Source organism: Xenopus laevis, chromosome 5L (assembly GCF_017654675.1).
Source record: "Xenopus laevis strain J_2021 chromosome 5L, Xenopus_laevis_v10.1, whole genome shotgun sequence".
Classification (NCBI taxonomy): domain Eukaryota; kingdom Metazoa; phylum Chordata; class Amphibia; order Anura; family Pipidae; genus Xenopus; species Xenopus laevis.
Genome location: NC_054379.1, coordinates 65,008,078 through 65,031,599, shown reverse-complemented (window position 1 = coordinate 65,031,599; position 23,522 = coordinate 65,008,078). Strand labels below are relative to the sequence as shown.

Below are 23,522 nucleotides of genomic sequence, written 5' to 3'. Positions count from 1 at the left end.
GCTGGGGTGGTTTAGGAGCAACTAAAACATTGCCTTGGTCCATAACAAGTAATACTAACATGATCCCATGTTTGTTTTAGAAACATGTCAGTATCACTTTAAAACAGAACTTGATTATGTATCTGATTTGCTAGAATTGTTTTTTAAATGTTGTTTCTAAATAATATTTTGTTTTATATTATGTGAAGTATTTTAATTTAAAGCAGTTTGGCAGAAAGAAACATTTATCTTATACATTACACAGACTTATAAAAATACTAATAGAGATCATTATGTATAATCAAGCAATGCTCCTACTGTGAGAGTTAACATATTTATGCATATTAGCTGTAGCCCTTTCAAGCATGAAATTATAGAATGCATAGTTTGAAATGTAATAATATATTTAATGTGTTTGCTTATGACTAAAAGCAGACATCGACAAACCATTTCAAATAAACAAAACTTGCTGTCGGCACTTTTAAATCAATATTTTATATGACATTTAGAAAAAGTTATATATATATATATATATATATATATATATATATATATATATATATATATATATATATATATATAAATATTTAAATTAATGGAACTTGTAACTATTTTAAGATACTGTAATAAATCCATGGATGTTTTACTATTTTACTATTTGAGTTTTTTATTTAAGCCTATAGATGTCCATGAAAAATGTAAATCATTATCATTATAATTCTCTGGTAAATCCTTATATCTTTTTAAAAAACTATTTTTGTTATCATTCTCACTAGTGATAAGCAAATCTTCAATATTTCTGTACATGTAAAGGTAAATCCTTATATCTTTTTTCAAAAACTATTTTTGTTATCATTCTCACTAGTGATAAGCCAATCTTCAGTATTTCTGTGCATGTAAAAATATGTACAACAATGAAATTTTGCCAAAATTAATTGGAATCAACATTATTGGAATACATTGTTAAAGAAGTTCTGATCCACTATGATACAACTGTTCTTCAGATAATAAAATGGTTCCCATATTGGCAATGTCCTCTGACTTCTCCTTCAATATTCTAGCTATCCTTTCTTCTAGTTTCTCAGGCCACTTATTTTTCAAATTACTGTACTGAAGTGTACTGAAGCTGTTCTACTCTCCCACCAAAAGTCTCAGACATCACTTGTGGAGAGTTCGGTAGTTAAACTCCCAGTTAATTACCACATCTGGACACACGGATAATGCTCAAACTCAGAAGATAAGATTTATTGAAAGGTGCACCAAACTGCAGATTAGCAAAAAATCAATCACACAGGTCCAGACAGTGGCCAAGATCAAAACATCATCAACATTTTTGATTACATAACATATTTGATTCAATTTCATAGGTAAGTATATCACATACTGTATTCAATTATTGCCTCTTTCTCATTTGTGTTTTTATACAGACATTATCTCAGTGCCTAAAAGAAATGAAAACAAACTAAACAAATTTCAGACTAATAACATCCTTGAAACACTGAGCTGTTTTCATTAACTGTGTTCAATGTCCTTGATAGTTTCAGGGCTTTTTGAAGCAATCAATCATAGGCTCATCAGAGAAAGCACAAACTTTAAAAGGAATTTGATTAAAGTAAAAAAAATTGTCACTGCTGCAAAAAGCGGGAAAATGGTGCATTCCTATGTCAGGCTGCCTGCATAGTAACTTGAGCCTGTCCGCATTCTCCATCAGGGGGTAGGGAGCGTCCTTGCATTTGCATATCTGTACAAGCCACAGTAACACATTCTATAATTATTTTTGTATAATTAAAGTTTTACTATTTTTAATGAAAGGACTTTGGGAATATTGTACATTTCCACAACAACAACATTCCTTGGGAGCCACAGTAAAATATTTATTACAGTTGATTTCTCAAATGCCAACATGTTCTTCATTCACATGGCAAACAAGATCGGAAAAGCAACCATCAAACAGAAGAGACCCATAGCTCCAGATAGGGCAAATCCCAGGATGGCATAAGAGAACAACTGCTGGTTCAGTGATGGATTTCTGGCATAACCAATAAAGAGGCTGCCAAAAACTGTTAAAATACCAGCACCACAGCCAGCCACTGTGACTATGGCAACACCAGCACCAATAAACTTTGCAGCAGTTTCAGTGTCTCTGCTGATTGCAGAGGTCTGGAATTCCCTCAGTGCCAACTGTGTGAAGGGGTTTGGAGCCCTACTGAGGAGTGTAGCATTTCCCTCTCCAGTTCTAACTTCTGGCCGAGACAACACTGATGCAGAAATTGGTCTGTACAGAGCTCTGAACCCAGCACGGATCAAAGAAGGTGTGGAGACAAACTTCACGCCGGCATACATGTTGTATGTGGGTTAGTATTCCTCGGGAGGGTGTTGGCTCGTTAGTCAAAAGCAGAGGTCGTACTAAACGGAGTACACAATTCAGCAGAGATTTAACTCTATAATAACAAGATTAAGCAGCTTGACCTGTGTTTGAGGCCTTTTGCTTATTTTTTAATCTTAACAGTTGTTTGTGCTCTACTCCAAAATATGTCTGTTAGACTACATTGATGATGAATGATTTAAAATGGCAGCCTGCTACCATATATCAAATACAATAAGGAAACTGCACCAACAGGTCTTGATGAAAAAGTGAAAAGATTTTTTATTCAACGTTTCGGCTCCAAACTTGAGCCGTCTTCAGGACTAGAAAATTGTGCATAACAAACATATCTATTTGAACCCTCTCAAAATTGGCGCCAAAGGTTGAAATGCATAAGTATAAAATATACATCAAAGTGTTAAAGTCATGGTGAATAATAAACTCACAAGAGTTGAATCATATCCCCCGGGTGAAAGAAGAATATAATACAGTGTGGTTCTGTGTAGAGTTAAAAACATCTGCGGGGCATTGTAAATGCAGCAGATGTAGTATAAGCAAACCAATTTTAACATATTTGCACACATAATAACATGATTAAATAGTAATCATTCACTGAGGGTTCCTCATATAATCCTAGATCCTAGACATTTAGGGAGTTATATACTTAAACTTGAGTTTAACTATTTTTTTTATTAAAACAAACTCCTATTCTTGAATTAAACTTATTTATCAATAATTCTTCTCAAAAAAGTTGTGCAAAAAAACACTGCAAAAATAATTGTGCATCAATGCAAATCATACAAGTTTTCCGAATTTACTCTGTACTACTTCTCTAGGAAAATGTATTCAGTCATTTGGAATCCAGTACCACAGTTTCTGCTAGCTACTCCTGAATGCCAAAGAGCCATCTGAAAGGACTTTTCTCTACAACAGAATTCATTACATTTCTTCTAGCATCTTCCCTTGTACCTCAGGTTTCACTCACAGTCAATAACATGATCTTTCAATCAACCACACAGATGCAGAAATTATCTTAAATTCTGTCACTTAAATCTGAACAACATTATCAGACTATTAGACCACAATGATTTAGACTGTTGTGGGGGAGGCAACAGACTCAATCACCAGAAATCTGAGTGATGCTGCCGTGTCTGGCAGTATGAAAATATGCTGGAACCGGTAGTTTAAGAACCTCCTTTCTCACTGTAGATTTATGCTGGCTGATACGGTCATGTATGGGTTTTATAGTTTCGCCTATATAGGCGAGGCCACACGGACACATATATATTACAGCATATACAGTATATTACATACTTGGAATTTCTCAAATTTCTCCAATTTCTTCCCTGAATGCAGGTCCGTGAAAAGATTTGTACAAAATGACACTAGAACATTGATTAAATCTACCACATGGATACATGCCATTTCTTAAGGGCACCAAAACCCTCTGTGGATCAGACTTCAAAGATCCCACATCAGTTCTTACTAGTCTGTCTCTCAAATTTCGAGGTTGTTTGTACACATGGATGGCACATGGATGATATGTGTGTACAAAGGGAATCGGTGCTCTCTTTACAGTTCCCTGAACTTTTTCTTGTATCATAAATACTCGATCAAGATCCCTCACTCTTGCAGTTTCCCTGTCAAGCATAGCACTAGGATATCCTCTCTGTGCAAATTTAGATGTCATCTCTTCCAATTGGGTAGACAATCTATCTTCCCCCGTCACTATTCTTTTAACACGTAGTAACTGTGACCTGGCAAGAGATGATATATTAGCCCTGGGATGCACACTCTCAAACGGCAATAAGTTATTGAGGTCCATGGGTTTCACAAAAAGATCAATTTATATGCATTGTCCCTTACGGTACACCTTGGAATCTACGAATGTAACAAATTCCTCACTATGCGGCAGTGAAAATTTAATGGTTGGGATACAGCAATCCAAATATACCTTAATGTGATACTGACACATTTTTAGAAAAATAAGAATGTGTCAGTATCAGTAAATAGAAGCTGCACGTGAATAAAAGCTCTCCAAAGCCGCTCCCAGCCTGGCGAACCTTAGTAACAGTGACCCTCCAACACCATTAAATCATCTAGCTGAGTTCTTTCAGTCACGCTGGGCTGGGGGCTGCGTGATCCCTGATAGGCTAATTACAAATGAAAACAAGACTCCAGTCTATAGAGGGATTGCACTGCCCCCAGCCCATTGTGACTGAAACAACTTAGCAAGATGATTTAATGGTGCCGGAGAGTCTCCGTTACTAAGGTTCCCCGGACTGGGGGCAGCATTGGGGAGATTTTAGCTGATTATAGTTTGTGTGCAGCTTCTTTTCACTGATACCAACACTGCCTCCCTTCCTAGGCATTGAAAGTGTGATCTCTTTAACTCATCAAGTTGTCTTGAGATAGCAATAACTTACAACCTCAGGGATTTCAGCAGCATTTATGTTGCTTACCTTTACTGCATAGTTTTTCCTTTACACAGTAATGATGTGGACACTGTTCAAAACAAATACTGTGTCCTGGACGACGAAACATATGTCTTAAAATAAGAAAACCATACTAGGCTTTCTATTTTTTCCCAGGCAGACATTGCCTATGATTACCCAGCCTAGATCCAGGCGTTGGGCAAACGGGGCATCATGAGGTCCTTTGATTTGTTGGCATACCTTGTGTACCCTTAGAATATCTCTGCCAAGTAATAGAAGGATGTCTGATTTTTTTGTCGAAGGCAGGCATCAAATCAGCTATAACTTTCAAGTGAGAGTGGTGAGAGGCAGCTGCAGGAGTAGGGATCTCTTCTTTGGAATCCGGTTGCACTCAATGAGAGTAGGAAATACTATTTCTATACTGCCATTCAGAGGAGCTACTATAAGACCACTGGCTCGCCTTCTGAGGCTTCCATAGTGCCAGCACAGGTGCCCAGGGTTTAGGGAATGGCCCCACCAGTCAAAAAACTTTGATCTTGCAAGAGATTGGTTACTCTGATAATCTAGTATTGCATACAATCTCACAGCCCTTTCTGGTTGTCCCTTGGGGTATACATGAACCAAACATATTTTTGAACAAGACTTGTCATGCAGTCCTTCTCCACAAACTTTTTTTTTGTAAATTAGGGTAGTTTATTGAGTGAATAAAAGCAAGCAATTTACAACAAATAATCAAGTCAAGGGAAGATACAGTGTCAAAATATAACAAAGAGAATAAGGCCTAGCATGCATCAGACATTCCATAATAGATACAGAGTTTTATGACCTCATTGGGGTCTCCCGCCAATGAGGAGTTCAGTCCTAGCTATTTTTTATGAAGTTTTGTGATGTTTTTCTCATTTACCTTTCCTGAACCCTTTTGACTTAATCTGCTACAGGTTGTCTTGGGTGCTGGGGGTAAATGTCGGCCCAGGGACCCCAAATTCTATGAAATTTGGTGGGGACTCCACTTTTTAGGTACATTTAAGTGTTGCAGGTATCCTGCATTATCGCTTTCCAAGTAGAGAAGGTAGGAGGAGTCACAGCTCTCCAGTTCTGAGTGATTAATCCTTTGGCTAGTAATAACGCCTCAAGGAGAAAGAGTGACTGGTATTGATTTAACTTAAAGGGATACTGTCATGGGAAAAAATTTTTTTTCAAAATTAATCAGTTAATAGTGCTGCTCCAGTAGAATTCTGCACTGAAATCCATTTCTCAAAAGAGCAAACAGATTTTTTTATATTCAATTTTGAAATCTGACATGGGGCTAGACATTTTGTCAATTTCCCAGCTGCCCCAGTCATGTGACTTGTGCCTGCACTTTAGGAGAGAAATGCTTTCAGGCAGGCTGCTGTTTTTCCTTCTCAATGTAACTGAATGTGTCTAAGTGGGACATGGGTTTTTACTATTGAGGGCTGTTCAAAGATCTACCAGGCAGCTGTTATCTTGTGTTAGGGAGCTGCTATCTGGTTACCTTCCCATTGTTCTTTTGTTTGGCTGCTAGGGGGAAAAAAGGAGGGGGTGATATCACTCCAACTTGCAGTACAGCAGTAAAGTGTGATTGAAGTTTATCAGAGCACAAGTCACATGACTTGGGGCAGCTGGGAAATTGACAAAATGTCTTGCCCCATGTCAGATTGAATATAAAAAAATCTGTTTGCTCTTTTGAGAAATGGATTTCAGTGCAGAATTCTGCTGGAGCAGCACTATTAACTGATTCATTTTGAAAAAAAAATTTTTTCCATGACAATATCCCTTTAAAGTCTTGTATTATGGCCAAGACACACGTTTTAGGTGTTCTGGAAATTGTTACCTGTAGCACCCCCTCTAAGGTATCTAGTACTTCCCTCCAGTATGAAGTAAGTTTAGTGCAGCTCCACAGCATGTGTATCAACGTTCCCCTGTCCAAAGCACACCTAGTACAAACATCCAAGTTGTTGGCATTAATGTAATGGAGTCTGACGGGTGTAGTAAGCACTGTGGAGAATATATAACTGAATTAGCCGTAACCTATAATTGGGGGATACTGACTGAGGGGCCTCTGCGCTTCCTGCCATTTTTCATCCCATTTACTTTGTAGCCCATCTAGGTTGTTTCTGTGCACTTCTTGTAGCAACTTAGCATATAACATTGTGACCAGACCCTTTGTATGTCCCCTCTTGATGTATACCAAAAGGGAGTGTGTGTACAGTGATATGTTGTGACATTTGTGTGTGACACTGAGAGCATGGCTGAGCATGTAAAAGGTCAGCCATTGACTGTGTGGAATCTGGAATTGTCCTTCAATTGTGCAAAAGAGATTAGTTTACCATCGTGCCACACATCCCCTAAAGTACACCACGGTCTGACCAAAGACTCATTGGGCCTAACTTTACCGACAGGGGATAGTCATGGTTATTCCATATTGGTGTAAGTGGGTCCGTGACAGGGGATTTAATAAGTGTATTTGCCATTTTCCACACCTTACATAAGTAACTGACGGGAGGGGGGAGTAGTGCTTGAGATGTAGTGACAGATTTCCCTAGGATCCAGCTCACTGGATTATCCGTAAAGCCAGTCAACAGAGCCCAAAGTGAATGCAGTACTCTATGATGCAATCCTTTCACCCACGTGGTTAGGTGACACAGTTGTGCTGCCAGATAATATAGATACATATCTGAAAGGGCCAAACCAGCTCTGCTTTTAACACACATTAATTGTAATAAAAATACCTGGTGGTCTAGTGGTGCGGCTGCGTGGACGCCGCCGCGCTCCTTCTCTTGCCTCCAGCGCCGGCGCCATCTTGGTTTCTTAGGGCGCGTGCGGCGCGCCTGCGCGCCTCTTAAAGGTACAGGCACGCTGGCGTGACACAACTTAGGGGTAATTTATTTTTTATATATTTCAATTGGTAGGCCATCTGGCCCAGATACCTTACCATTCGGGAAGGTATCTATAGCTTCGGATATTTTTTGTGCTGAGATATCAGCATCCAGGGTATTGACCGGCTCTACTGTTAGAGTAGGCAGGTGAATATCAGTGAAATATGCCGCTATTTCCCAGGGGGAAGCTGTTGTTTTCGATGTATAGAGATGGGTATAAAAGTCATGTGAAATCCTTTGTACCTTCCTGGGTTGACTATGTAGCACCACCTGTGATTCATAAAGTTCAGTAATTACCGGGGGGGGTGGCTTGTACCCTGGCCATATACGCTAGTGGTTTTTGGCCCGTTCACCATGCTCATAGAAGTTAGCCTTAGAGAAAACAGTTTCCTCTTAGTTTTAACATGCATATGCCCTGCATATGCCTGTTTTGCTTGGCGCAGCGCAATTAATATGTGTGGCAAGGGGTCAGAATACATATGGGTAGAAAGGGTATCCACCTTATGACCTGCATTTTGAGTCGGTGTGAGGCTTTTTTGACCACTGTAATCTCAGTGTGGAGGGTGGACCTGAGAGTGTCCATAAAGGCCTCCCAAACAGGGTATTGACTGGGGTGTGATCTAAGGAGAAATATTCCTTAATGGAGTTGGCAATTTCTGCATCGTTATTTATAATATTGAGCCAGACCATTGTCTATTACCTTGGGTAAGTTATGCCAAGTTATTTTAAGCAGAGCATGGTCAGAAATACCTCTGTTTTGATAATGAGCACAGTGTGTATTTGAAAGGAGGCGCCTGGAGAGAAATACCATATCTAACCTTGATAGAGACATGTGAGTTGTTGAAAAGCATGAGAATCCGGCTGTGAGGGATGATAATGATGCCACACCTCCACCAGAGAAATATCCGCCATCAAGGCTGCTAAATTAGATGCCCTGGCATTTGGAGTATTCGCCGAGCTCCTTACCCTGTCCAAATGGTCATTTAAAACTGTGTTAAAATTGCCTCCGCACACAATTTGAGCATGTGGTAAATCCACTACATACTTCACAAATTGAACAATACACTCGTCTGTATATGGAGGCAGAATGTACAGATTGGCCAAAACAGTTTCTACTGAGTTAATCTTATAATTCAGAGAGATATATCTGCCCTTAGGGTCAGATCTTAAAGACAATAACTGGAAGTGCACAGATTTTTTGACCAATATTGATCTTCTCCACAAACTTTAGTACATGTAGAGGATACTGGGGTGGGATGTGCTGTCTGATCTGTGCTCTCCCCACCTTGCTTTGCCACAGGAGAGTTATCAGACAATACAGAGGAACTGTGTTGAAGTGGATGAAGTGCTTGTACAAGAACATCACTGTTGCATTCTATTCACTTAATAGTCACCTTACAGTCTTTGGCAAGGTGTTCTCTGGATGCACAGCATTTGAAGCAGACCCCAAATTTCCTTAAAAGTTCCTTGTGCTCCTGCAGGGTTTTTTCCATTTCCTGAGCGGATGTGGCTTGTTATGTAAAGGGCACTGACAATTTGGGTCCTCAATTTTGTTGTTTTGATAAGCCTTTCCAGGAACTGAAGTGGGTGTTCTCTGAGTGTAGTGGGTGGACTTGTGGACCTTGGAACATCTGGTCCAAGAGGGTTGAATTCACTATAGAAGAAATTTTGGTCATTCCTAATGTCTACAATTCTTCTGATGTAATCACAGAAGTAGGAAAAGGGAGAAAATGCAACTTGATTCTCTTCCTTGTACTTTGACCCAAGCGATGCCCATCTTTCCTGGATACTGTATGGCAGCTTGGAAACTATAGGGTTGACTCCATGTGTGGTGTCGAGGTAACTAAGGCCAGGAAGATGGATGTCAGCCTTGGCCAGTTGAAGCTCCAAAAGAAGATCTTAGCTCTTGAAACTTAAGGTTGTCTTTGCCAGATACCTTTGGGAAGCTTTGCAACCTTCTGAACAAAGCCTCCTCAATTGCTTCAGGGCTTCCAAAGCTACGCTCAAGTCTGTTCCAAGCAGCATTAAGTCCTGCAGCAGGATTACACATATGTACTGCTTTGAGTCTCTTGATACGTTCAGCAGATTGGGGACCTAGCCACCTGATAAGCAAATCAAATTATTCTGAAGCTGTGAGGTCTAGTGCAATAATTGTGGTTTTAAAGGGGGATTTCCAGCCTCTGTCATTTTTGGGTTTCTTATCAAACTTAGTGAGGCCCGTTTTAGTAATTTCTTTGCGAAGCATGTATTTAGCAAACTGTGACAAGTCTGCATTTCCAAACCTTGGATTTATGGCTGCAGGTGAAACAGAGTTGGAAACAAAGGCTGGTGCATAAGCATTCAACTTTGGCACAGGTTCAGATTTCATGGATGTGTTGGGTTGCAGCTGGGGAGGAGTGTGGTAGCTTCGTGGTAACTAATTATTCCCATAGTAGGGGAGATTGTCTAATATTTCTATATCAGTGCCCATAGCTTTCTGTGATGCTGTGGCCTGATGAACTGGAGCAAAAGTAGGTAAATTGTCTCTAGGACTGGTAAATGCAGTGTATAGACCTTGGTCATGTTGACAGGAGCTGAAGTTTTCTTTCACTCTTCTTGTTCTAAGGCATTTAGCCTTGCCAGAGCTGTGGCATGTTCACACTGCTTTTCCAAGGCCTCCATTTCTGCTTTCCTGCATGCAGCTTCTGCTTTCTTTTGTGCAGCTTCTGCTTCCATGCGTGCGGCCTCTGCTTCCATTTCTGCTTTTCTTTGCGCAAAGACTGCCTGGACCTTAGTGACTTCAGCATCTGTGCGTGCCTAAATAAGCTGTTGATGGAAAATGGAAGATCCTGATTGTAGGGATTTGGAGGATCTTGTAGAGTGTCTACTAGATACAGAACGCTGAGATCTGAATTCATGAAATTGTGCGTTTTTCACTTCTGCCTTTGTCTTTGTTTGCAATAACAAGCTGTCTCTGTTTAGATTCAGCTCATCAAATTCCTTTACTTCCTTCTGTGTCTCTGCAGTGTTGTGCTGCTTTAAGAAGTCGGTATATTCCAAACACAATTGCGGGTAGCTCTCATAGGTAGCAGTTAATTGTTTAAGAGTACCCTCGATTTGAAGAGGATTTAAGGCAGGTTGAGGAACGGCAGACATACAGTTAACAGTCTTAGACCACAAATGGTTAATAACAGAAAGCAATTTCTCTTTATCTGTCTCAAACCTTTGCTGAGCCTTCCAAGTCAATTTGGTTGTGCGCTTTGATTTTGCACTAGGTTCAAGGTTTACTCCCTGATCTGGAATGAATTCTAATTCTTGCTGTGGATCAGCTTCCCCAGAATGTGTAGCACTGTGCTGAGACATTGGGCTAGCAGGAAAGGAGAAAGTCTTTCAGCAGCAGAGAAATGAATCAATTCTGATATAGCTGGAAGTTTGCAGATCCTGTGTTTGCAAGGCAATTCAGACAGGTTTCTCGTTAGCTTAATTTACAGAATAGCAGCAGGAATCAGGATGCCAAATGCTAATGCAAACAGCTATACCATGCATGTATGATACAGAAGTTGAAAAAATGAAAGCTGCTGTTAGTTTGCTGGCATATACAGACTGTATGGCAATGACTGTGATGCTGCACTGTCTTTAAGCTGCTACATTCCTAGGGGCAAATTTACTTACCTTCGAAGTTGGCCTTTGCCTTCATCGCACTTCGCCAGGCGTAGATTCGCCAGGGCTTTTAGGTGCCATATGTTATCAAATGTAGGGGGGAAGGAGAGTACCCTAAAAAAAATGTTGCTCTTTTTCACCCTATAAAAAGTAAAAGACGCCAGCGTTTTTTTGGGGATTTAGAAAAAAATGTAAACTTTTTTTGAACCATCCCTATCTACTCTATTGCACTTCGCGTGGTCTGAGGTGGCAAAGTAAAGTCTGGCGCACGAGGTAACATTCACATAAATCCGAAGTTGGTGAATTAGCGAAGTTATGTCCCTTCGCCATATCGCAACTTCGCCTGGCATAAGGGTGCGAAGTAGCACTAGAGTAGGTCCACTTTGCTAGCAAATTTATGCCAGCATCCGGTTAGTAAATCGGTGAAGTGGCAAAATTACATCACGCTGGCGACTTTTTGCTAGTGTTAGCCACTTCGCCCTTTAGTAAATTTGCCTCCTAGTGTCCATTTATAAACTTTACATTATATATATAGAGCTATCAAAGGATCTTTAGATTAGTCTTTTGAATGTTCTGCCTCCCTTCCTAAGCATTGAAAGTGTGATCTCTTTAACGCATCAAGTTGTCTTGAGATAGCAATAACTTACAACCTCAGGGATTTCAGCAGGCAGAATAACACCTTGAAGATTGTTGAGTAGTTTATTTAGGTCTTATGTCCTAATAAATTTTCTACTTTTTAAATGTAGTTTCTTTATTATTGGAGATCCTCACATTCTTCCTTTTGTATATAGTGTTTTGGATTTTGCACCTTGGGACTGAGGTGAACTGTGAGTGGATTCTCCTGTTATTTACTTAATAACTGAATTTTTTTGGTTTATTAATTTTTTTGAGTGGTACTATCTATATTTTTTCCTTGTGGCAGTAGCACAAACTTTATCTTTAATAGTTTATTTCATACTGTGAGGGTCTTGTGAGGATTTTGACAGCAGTGAACATCCAAATAGGTCAAAAGACTATAATGTGATCCACTCTAGCAACATACATGTAGTTCAAAATGGAGCCTAGCATATACTACTGGACAAGTGGAACAAACAGACAGAGATCAGAGGGGATAACAGGAGGGGAGATGGGATAACACAATGAAAGCAAACCCTGTCAGTATCACTTTAAATTCCAACAGGGATCCAACATCACCCTTCCATATTACCAACATATCATCATCATAGTGCCACCATTTTAAACAGTTTTCTTAAAAAGGTCATTAGTATAAATGTATTGGTTCTCATAATTATTCGTAAACAAGTTAGAATATGTCGGGGTGACATTCAAACCCATCGCATCCCCCTGTACCTGAAGGAAAAGGCAGTCCTGAAATAAAAAGTAGTTCCTCTGCAATACCAACGCGAGCAATTCCATATAGAAACTCCACTGTATATAGTTATATTGCGAATTTTCCAATACGGTCCGCACTGACTCCATGCCCCAATCATGGGGTATGGATGTATACCAACTGTAGACATCAAAAGCCACTAATAGTATATAATCACCTCCCAGTTGCAGATCTTGTATCAACCTTAAAAAATTAGATGTATCCACCACCCGCTCAATGGTTCTCCCTGAATCATGTCATATGCTTATTCTATATTTACCTTCTCTTTTATTGTTTATAACCTTGCATTATTTGTTTACTTTATTGTTGCCTCATATGCTATGCTGTGGAGTTCTCTGTGTTATGCCCCTCCAACTTGCCAGCCTTAGATGGGGTTTGGACCCCAATGTAGGGTTTGTGCTAAGGCCCTAGTGTTTAGTCTATTTAGGACTAATTGGTTTTTAGTTGATTTTTTAAGTTTGTTTTATTACGCTGAGCGCCACCATGCTTGATAGTCACGAGGAATCTCCAGTTGCATACTCCTGGAATCTTGGTTTTGATAGATACAAATTATGGCTACAGTTAAAATGGCAGTTTCTATAATTTCACACAACATGCAATTGTTTAATTAACCCTCCAAACGGGCTAAAGCTTTCTCTTTTTACAATTCACTTGCTGCAGATATTGTATGTTTACAGGAGAAACATTTTTCTGCTGCCTCCTTTCTTAAGTACTTTCAGCATAGATACCCTCTATTCCACTTGGCTAGGGGGCCTACTAAAACAAAAGGGGTTGCTATTTTTGTTAGAGCCGGGCTACCTGTTGTAGTGGAAAACGTAGTTGCAGATCCGGAGGGCAGATTCCTGCAAATAAAACTACTACTTCACGACTCTAAGTATACTATTGTTACATACTATGCACCTAACCAAAATCCCCTTTCATTTCTGTCCAGGCTTATTCAACAGAGTCAGGCGGGTAAAGAAGGGGGTCTTATTATATGTGGAGACTCAAATTTGATTTTAGACGCAGGATGGGATAGACAGGCTACTCCACTCTCTACATCTGAAATCTCTAACATCTATTCCATCCGCCAATTTAGACGAATAGTGGAATGTCACTCATTAGTTGATGTTTGGTGGGAAAAACATCCATATAGTAAGAGCTATACCCATTTCTCATATCCCCACAAGGTTTACACGCGCATTGACCATATATTCATTTCGCAGGATTACACACCCCAAATATGCGCTGCAATGATCTTAAATGTTCCATGGTCAGACCATTCCCCAGTTTCCCTTCAGATTACAATAGATAATCGGATGGCCAGAGGGTACCAGTGGAAACTTAACGATTCATTACTCATGGTACCCGATATAGTATCTGAAATTGAGTCCACCTTAACAAACTACTTTAAGGAGAACGAAACCTCTGTTTCACAAATACCTACCCTGTGGGGGGCCCACAAAGCAGTCTTGCGGGGTAAATTTATTCAATTAAGTTCCAGACGGAAAAAACAACGTACAGTAGGTTAGTGATAGATAATCTTGCCCGGCAATTAGATGAGGTGATGCAGAAACAGAGTGATAAACCAGAACTGGATCTAAGAGGGGAAATTCATCAAATCCATCTAGATCTAGATCACTCATGAAGCCGAAAAGCCCCTTCGTCGGTCACAACAAAAATTTTACTCTAACGCAAATAAACCAAGTAGGATGTTTGCAAGAAAATTAAATAATAGCCCTCATACAATACTTGTCCACCCCATTAAACAACAAAATGGAGGGATAACTAACAACCCTGCAAAAATTGCGCAGGAATTTGCAGACTATTATAAGAGGCTATATTCTAGCGTAGGAAACCCAACCTCTGCCCAATACAATAAACTATTGTATAATCCTCAGCTCCCTACACTTACCGATCCTCAGCTTGCAACTATAGAAGCCGATGTGACCATTGAGGAAGTCACTGCAGCAATTAAACACTTAAAATCTGGGAAGGCCCCGGGTCCTGACGGGTTTTCGGTTCACTATTATAAAAAATTTGCTTTCATTTTAGCCCCTTACTTATCACAGCTATTTAATCTGCTTCACCACGGTTCTTGGTTCTCCCAATTATCTCAAACTGCGAAAATTATAACTATCCCTAAACCGTCAACGGAACATACTACTTGTCAAAATTATAGGCCTATATCACTTCTAAATAACGATATTAAAAATTTTTCAACTGTTTTGTCAATCCGGCTTAATTTGTATCTTCCTCAATGGATACACAAGGACCAGGTTGGGTTTATCCCAGGAAGACAAGCTAGTGATGCCATCAGACGCCTTCTACTGCTAATCCAATAAATAATAGCCCTTGTACAATACTTGTCCATCCCATTAAACAACAAAATGGAGGGATAACTAACAACCCTGCAAAAATTGCGCAAGAATTTGCAGACTATTATAAGAGGCTATATTCTAGCATAGGAAACCCAACCTCTGCCCAGTACAATAAACTATTTTATAATCTTCAGCTCCCTACACTTACCGATCCACAGCTTGCAACTATAGAAACCGATGTGACCATTGAGCAAGTCACTGCAGCAATTAAACACTTAAAATCTGGGAAGGCCCCGGGTTCTGACGGGTTTTTGGTTCACTATTATAGAAATTTTGCTTTAATTTTAGCCCCTTACTTATCACAGCTATTTAATTCGCTTCACCACGGTTCTCGGTTCTCCCAATAATCTCAAACTGCGAAAATTATAACTATCCCTGAACCGTCAACGGACCATACTACTTGTCAAAATTATAGGCCTATATCGCTTCTAAATAACGATATTAAAATTTTGTCAACTGTTTTGTCAATCCGGCTTAATTTGTATCTTCCTCAATGGATACACAAGGACCAGGTTGGGTTTATCCCAGGAAGACAAGCTAGTGATGCCATCAGACGCCTTCTACCACTGATCCATTAAATAATAGCCCTCGTACAATACTTGTCCATCCCATTAAACAACAAAATGGAGGGATAACTAACAACCCTGCAAAAATTGGGCAGGAATTTGCAGACTAGTGTAAGAGGCTATATTCTAGCGTAGGAAACCCAACCTCTGCCCAATACAATAAACTATTGTATAATCTTCAGCTCCCTACACTTACCGATCCTCAGCTTGCAACTATAGAAACCGATGTGACCATTGAGGAAGTCACTGCTGCAATTAAACACTTAAAATCTGGGAAGGCCCCGGGTCCTGACGGGTTTTCAGTTCACTATTATAGAAAATTTGCTTTAATTTTAGCCCCTTACTTATCACAGCTATTTAATTCACTTCACCACGGTTCTCGGTTCTCCCAATTATCTCAAACTGCGAAAATTATAACTATCCCTATCGCTTCTAAATAACGATATTAAAATTTTGTCAATCCAGCTTAATTTGTATCTTCCTCAATGGATACACAAGGACCAGGTTGGGTTTATCCCAGGAAGACAAGCTAGTGATGCCATGAGACGCCTTCTACTGCTGATCCATAAGGCCCAGACGACCTCCGCTAAAGCGTTACTACTGAAGTTAGATATTAGGAAAGCTTTTGACACACTGTCTTGGTCTTATCTACACCATGTACTTAATCTATGGGGTTTTGGGCAGAAGTTTTGAACTTGGGTACAATCGCTGTATCAATCCCCCTCGGCTTATGTAACAGTGATGGGATAACAGTCCTCATTATTCAGTATCCATCGTGACACTAAACAAGGGTGCCCATTGTCTCCCATATTATTTGATCTTGCCATCGAACCATTGGCAGCTCTTATAAGAGCTGATTCTAATATACACGGTCTTAGAGTTAATGGTTTCCATCACAAAATCTCTTTGTTTGCGGATGATGTAATCTGTTTGATTTGTTATGGAAATTTGGGGACGTCTCTGGTCTAAATATTAATCATGAGAAATCTGAGGCTCTCAACCTGACTCTCGCCCCCAAAGCTGTTAAACTACTAAAGCTTAATTTTGCTTTTAAGTGGCAGCCCGTTTGTATCTCAATATTGGGGGTCAACCTCACTGTGCTATACTCGAATTTATATAAACACAATTACCCTAAACTGTATGCCTCCCTAACAAAATCATTGTAAGAATGGAGTAGATACCATATTTCATGGGTGGGACGAATAAATTCTATCAAGATGACAATATTACCTAAAATTTTGTATTATTTCCATACTCTGCCAATCTCTGTTAGTTTAACTGATTTAAAGGAATTTCAGAGAAAGATACTGCACTACATATGGGACAACAAACCACCTCGGGTTAACAAGAGAACCTTGTACGCTTCAAGAGCGCAGGGAGGTTTGGGCCTCCCAAACCTTCTTCACTACTATTATGCTGCCCAACTGACTGCCATTCCACTTATACATATGGGTTCGGTAGGTCCGCAATGGGTCCAACTGGAAAACGACATCTGTGCCCCATACTCAGCAGATGCATTAATTTGGTCTATGTCTCATAAACGCTCCTTGGTTCAGAACCCAAGCTTAGGCACCACCATGCAAGTCTGGGATAGTGTTCGGTACTCTGCTAAACTAATGTCACCATGGGCACCAGTTACTCCCTTGCTCCAAAATCCGGACTTTGTACCGGGTCAAAATGTAGCCCTTTTCCAGTGGTGGAGTTCTAGTAATATTCTTAGAATCTATGACTGTTATACCATTAGGGGCCCACTTACTATAGCTAATCTCCAGTCCCAGCGGGACCTTCCACCATCAGAAATTTTTAGAGCATTACAGGTGTTACATTACATATCTTCACTGAAAAACCACTGGGAAAGGTCGCAACATAGTATGTCATTTTTTGAACGGTGGTGTCTCCGCCCCTCCCGCCCGATCTCACTGTTGTACTCTGCCTTAAATAACATGTCAAACCCAAGAGATCACACTTATGTTAGGGCATGGGAAAAGGATGTATCATTTTCTTATGATATGGAACATTGGGGAAAGTGTTGGGAAATCACTAAATCCAGCTCTATGAATACTGTTTTGTTGGAGGCTTCCTATAAGGATTATTTAGATGGTATTTGACACGCCATAAGATAGCAAAAGGTAACCCTACGGCTGATCCCAATTCTTTTGGAGGCTGCCACCAAATTGGTTCCATGTACCATATATGGTGGACGTGCCCTAGGGTGGTTAGATTTTGGATTAGGATACACACCATCATATTCTCTGTTTTCAACATTAATGTGAGAAGAGACCCAATAATAGCACTTTTGAATGAAAAATGTGAAGGTTTCTCTAAGATACATCACAAAATCTTAACGTGTATATTTCTGGCTGCAAAACAAACCATCGCTAAGGCATGGGAAAGCTGGATCTATTCCTATACTTGCCTTTAAACATACAATTGATTGGATTATGGTGAACGAAAAATGAGCTAGTTTTCTCAACAATAACCATGACAAATTTCTAGGGATTTGGCAACCCTGGTTGGAGTATAGACGCAGTGATCCCAATGTTTGTCAGCTTCTTTCCATCTGACTTTCCTTTTACCACTCTATCTTACTTTTGAGGTATATTGTGTGACTTATTCTGCAATTCATCAGTCTTTCACTTGCATTCAAATATAAAGGTGGCTCTTTGATTTCACTCTTTAACAGTTGCAAAAAGATAAAAGTTTGATAACTAATGCAATATAACAGACTCACACTGTCTCATGATAATCTGTAACGATTTTATTTTGTCTATTCAATGTTGACATTATACGTTGTACCAATGTGCACTGAATCTTACTTATGTTCACTTTCATCCGTCTGAACTGCCTATGATAACCTGTCAAAATTTTAATACGTAAATATTGCATTTGTTTGTAAAACAATAAAAATATTGATGAAAAAAAAAATGATAGAACCTATGAAAGATTTAATGTAAGAACCTCCCAAAGGTACAACTGAATCTAGGACCTTATCCAGAAAGGTTGCTATTGGAGCAAAAATGGAATTAACCCCTGCCACTATGGGGCGCCCTGGGGGAAATTGCACGTTTTTATGGACCTTTGGCAAGGTGTAAAATACCGGAATACATGGAAATTCCTGTATTAAATAATTCCTCAGTTTCATGAGGACACGGAAGAACGTAAAAGCGTAAATTCTTGAGAGACGCTGAAGACTACGTCAATGCACCAGTCTTTTGGTGGATACCGGGATGCCCGTATGTAGCTCCTCCTTACTACCACTGCAAAGGACATGGCACCGAGGTGAATATCGTGGCTGCAATCAGGACAAGACGGGGTCAGACGGCCGACTGGATAAAGAACAAGAAACATTATTAGTGATTAACATTTCTGAATTTGATTTGGGAATGTTGCAGAAGGGTTTATCATTTTGCCCTTCCACTAAATTAGATACCTTTTCACTAGATATTGATTTACAGCGACTGTATAGATTATTAACATTGACGGTCCAGTTTAAGGACAAAGATATGGAGGAAGCTTTAGGGACACAGTGCCTTACACTGAAACAATTTGGGCTATATAAGAAAAGTCACGAATTACTTCCTCACACCCTGTAGAGACTGTAATCAACTTTATTTCCTGGGACATTAACCATTTGATGTATGACCCCACTAATGAAATAGCGAGTTTTGATCTTGGATATACTGTCCCATTACCAATTGCTAGTGGTGGTCAGTGAGGAGTTAATTCCATTTTTGCTCCAATAGCAACCTTTCTGGATAAGGTCCTAGCTCCGTTTGTACCTTTGGGAGGTTCTTACATTAAAGATACATCTCATTTTTTAAGGTTGATACAAGATCTGCAGCTGGGAGGTGATTATATACTATTAGCAGCTTTTGATGTCTGCAGTTTGTATACATCCATAACCCATAATTTGGGCATGGAGTCAGTACAGACCGTAATGGAAAATTTGCAATATAACGATATACAGTGTAGTTTCTATATGGCACTGCTCACATTGGTACTACTTTTTGTTTCAGGACTCCATTTTCCTTCAGGTACAGTGGACCGCAATGTGTTTGAACGTTGCCCGACATATGGTAACTTGTTCATGAATCATTATGAGGTGCAAATATAATATTCAGAGCAAGCTCACCAAATTTCGTTGTTGGCTTCTTCCACAGGTATTCTGTGTATAATACCCAATAGTTCAATGCATTCTGTAGTTTGTGGAACAAATCCAGGGCAGCAACTTGTCTGCAAAGTTCTTTATTGGGAAACTGAGTTACACAACATGTTTCGGGCCTACGCCCTTTATCAAGTGCAAAAAGGAACAACCAAAAACAATCATTTATACTCTCATGTGACTACCAGCAGTGCAGTATGGGTAAAAGTTTTCCATTAACTATTTAGTGTTATACATCTTAAAGTGCATTGTGCAACTATAACTACCATATAGCTGCACACAGTTCATCATGGATAAAACTTTTTCATTAACTATTTAGTAATATACATCTTAAAGTGCATTGTGCAATTATAACTCCCATATGGCTGCACACAGTTCATCATAAATAGAACTTTTTCATTAACTATCAGTGATATACATCTTAAAGTGCATAATAGAGATTTTACAAATTTATAAAAACCTCTCACAAAATGTAAAATTCAAAATATGGTCTCTAATAAATATTGTAAAAACTTAATATGACCCAATTCATCTAGCTATTATAAGTGACACACATTAATTTATATAATACATGTTGAAATCCCACTGAAACATAACGTTAAAACCAGGTTACTGCTCAGTCCGCCTAACCTGTAAAAGACCTGTAAAAACAAGGAAATTGCCATTAGCCTATCCAATTCACTTGAAATCTTTATGTTGTATCAATTAAGCACTTCTATTGTATCATTTTAACAGTACCTTCTAATCTTGCAACATATGTTGCTATTCTAGGACATTCTGTAATTATTTCCTACACTATCCCCTATCAATGGCTTCTATGTATATATTATCTTTCTTAGCAACAAAGTTGCAATATTATAGTTACCAATTCAGAAATAAACGATATATATAAAAAACTCCTGATTGGATGGACTCACCCATACGTAAATGCAGCAGGAGTTCCATGTCATTACAACTGGAAATCTAGTTATAATTCCTGGGAACGAAGGACGACAAGCCATTACTATTAAAGAAAACATGATAAATTGCACTGCTCATTTAACCCTTTCGGATAAGCACTATCCAAGCGCTTTATCCATCTGTCCTCCCTCTGCAATAGTATCAAGTTATGATCACCTCCTCTACTAGGTTTTGCTACTGTCTCTAACACAGGGATCCCCAACCAGTAGCTCGTGAGCAACATGTTGCTCTCCAACCCCTTGGGTGTTGCTCTCAGGGTCCTCAAAGCAGGTGTTTATTTTTGAATTCCAAGCTTGAAAGCAAGTTTTAATTGCATAAAAACTATGTATAGTGCCAAGTAGAGCTGCTTGTAGGCTGCCAGTCCACATAGGGGCTACCAAATAGCGAAGCATAGCCCTTATTTTGCACCCCAAGGGACTTTTTCATGCTTGTGTTGCTCCCCATCTCTTTTTACATTTGAATGTGGCTCACCAGTAAAAAAGGTTGGGGACCCCTGCTCTAACACTATCCACTTTAGCTGACATACATTATGTTTTACAGTATCAAAATGTCTGGCTACAGGAATGTCAGTATAGGTGTCCTTTTTAAAATTGCGTATATTGCCCTTATGCTCTTTTATCCTAGTACTGACGGACCTTATTGTCTTCCCTACGTACATTTTCCCGCAGGGACATTTCAGAGCATAAATTACATGGCTGGTTTTACATGTGGCGTATGACTTTAGTTTAATTACTTCACCTGTAATGGGATGATTTATACGAGGTCCTTTTATAATGGAATTGCAACAGTTACAATTCATGCACGGATATGTGCCTACTTTTGGTATTATCTATTCTTGAAATGGCACATAATGTGTCTCTTATTGACTTACCCTTTTTATACGAGAACCGCGGGGGATTAGAAAAAACTTTTCCAAAGATAGCATCAGTTTGCAGAAGTGGCCAATATTGTTTCACTATCTTTTCTACCTTCTTACTCCTTACGAAGGTTAATCTATCCGTCTCACCCTGCTTTTGTTTAGGCTGTAATAAAGCAGCGCGGTCCATCCCTTTCACCTCTTCTACCACTGCTTTAAGTTTACCTTTGGGGTATCCCCTTTGCAGAAACCTTTCTGTCAGATCGCTACTTGCATGTTTATAATCCACTTCACTGGATGCTATCTTCTTGGCTCTCATAAATTGTCCCTTAGGGATCGCATCCAGTGTTCGTGGGTTATGGAAACTCTTACTGTGGAGGAGATTATTTCGGTCCATTGGTTTCCGATACAAATCTGTACATAGGCCACCATTTTCTATTTTAATTTGTACATCCAAAAAACTAATAGTTTGGTTGGACGACTCACTGGTAAATTTGACTGTATTGTGGGCCTCATTTGCAGTATCCACCATATAATTAAATGCCTCTAACGGTCCATCCCAAAGGATCAGTATGTCATCCACATACCTATAGTAGCATTTAATATACTGCAAATATGGCTCTCTCAGAAATAATTTATTCTCCAAATAGTGTCCGGAATAGGGTCAGTACTTGAACCCCTCTCCAAATTTACCAGTGAGTCGTCCAACCAAACTATTAGTTTTTTGGATGTACAAATTAAAATAGAAAATGGTGGCCTATGTACAGATTTGTATCGGAAACCAATGGACCGAAATAATCTCCTCCACAGTAAGAGTTTCCATCACTAGTCATGAAGACCAGGAAGAGGCACACAGCTGCGCGCACGTAGAGGAGAAGAAGAAAGATGAAGCTAGAATATGGCGGAGACCCTTTGGACGCCGTGGGACAACGTCGGTTTGATTTTTTTCGGATGTCTTACTGAAACAGCAGGAAAGAGCAGCATATTGGGGGTAAGTAATGTATATTAATTATTTTTTTTTGTGAATAAAAAATTATGTTACTGGTCCTTTAAGAAACACTGTTTAAAATGGTGGTGCTATATCGATGACTTGTTGGTAATATGGTAGGGTGACGTTGGATCCCTGTTGGAATTTAAGGTATATTTGGATAGCTATATCTCAACCATTACATTTACTCTGAGGCAAGGTGTACTGTAAGGGACAATGCATAAATCTGATCTTTTTGTGAAACCCACGGACCGCACGGATCGAGAGTGTGCATCCCAGGGCTAATATATTATCTCTTTCCATGTCACAGTTACTATGTGCTAACAGAATAGTGACTGAGGAAGATCGATTGTCTACCTGAATGGAAGAGATGACATTAAATTCGCACAGAGAGGATATCCTAGTGATATGCTTGACAGGGAAACTACAAGAGTGAGGGATCTCGATCGAGTATTTACGATACAAGAAAACATTCAGGGAACTGTAAAGAGAGCATGGATTCCCTTTATACACACATATCATCCATGTGCCAGTAAGGTTCATCAGATTATCTATAAACATTGGCCACTCTTAAGGAAAGTGTATCCGGATATCCAGGAATTTCAGGAACCTTCATTATTGTCTTACAAACGACCTTGCTATTTGAGAGACAGACTAGTAAGAACTAGTTGGATATTTGAAGTCTGATCCACAGTAGGTATTGGTGCCCTTAAGGAATGGCATGTATCCATGTGGTAGATGTAATCAATGTTCTAGTATCATGCATACAGGGTCGGACTGGGGGGCCCAGGGCCCACCGGGACTAATGTCCAGGGCCTCCGCCCCCATACTATGACGCGCCGAGCACGCATGGGTGAAACTTTTTTTTTCCAAAATCTGATCTGGAGAGGGACCCCATCGGGTTTTTTCCCGGGTATCCCGCCGG

General features: G+C 39.6%; 1 protein-coding gene across 1 annotated transcript; it reads right to left on the bottom strand.

The window, feature by feature from the left end:
• Nucleotides 1-1,759: 1,759 nt before the first annotated feature.
• Nucleotides 1,760-2,322, bottom strand: LOC108716784 (ATP synthase F(0) complex subunit C3, mitochondrial-like). The gene has a single exon (XM_041562363.1). It carries the CDS (start codon nucleotides 2,320-2,322, stop codon nucleotides 1,894-1,896), a length of 429 nt encoding a protein of 142 aa, XP_041418297.1. The 3' UTR covers nucleotides 1,760-1,893.
• Nucleotides 2,323-23,522: the final 21,200 nt, after the last annotated feature.

What these genes read in the sequence shown, in the direction of transcription:
- LOC108716784 (XM_041562363.1), bottom strand. Translation starts at nt 2,322, where the DNA reads ATGTATGCCGGCGTGAAGTTTGTCTCCACACCTTCTTTGATCCGTGCT.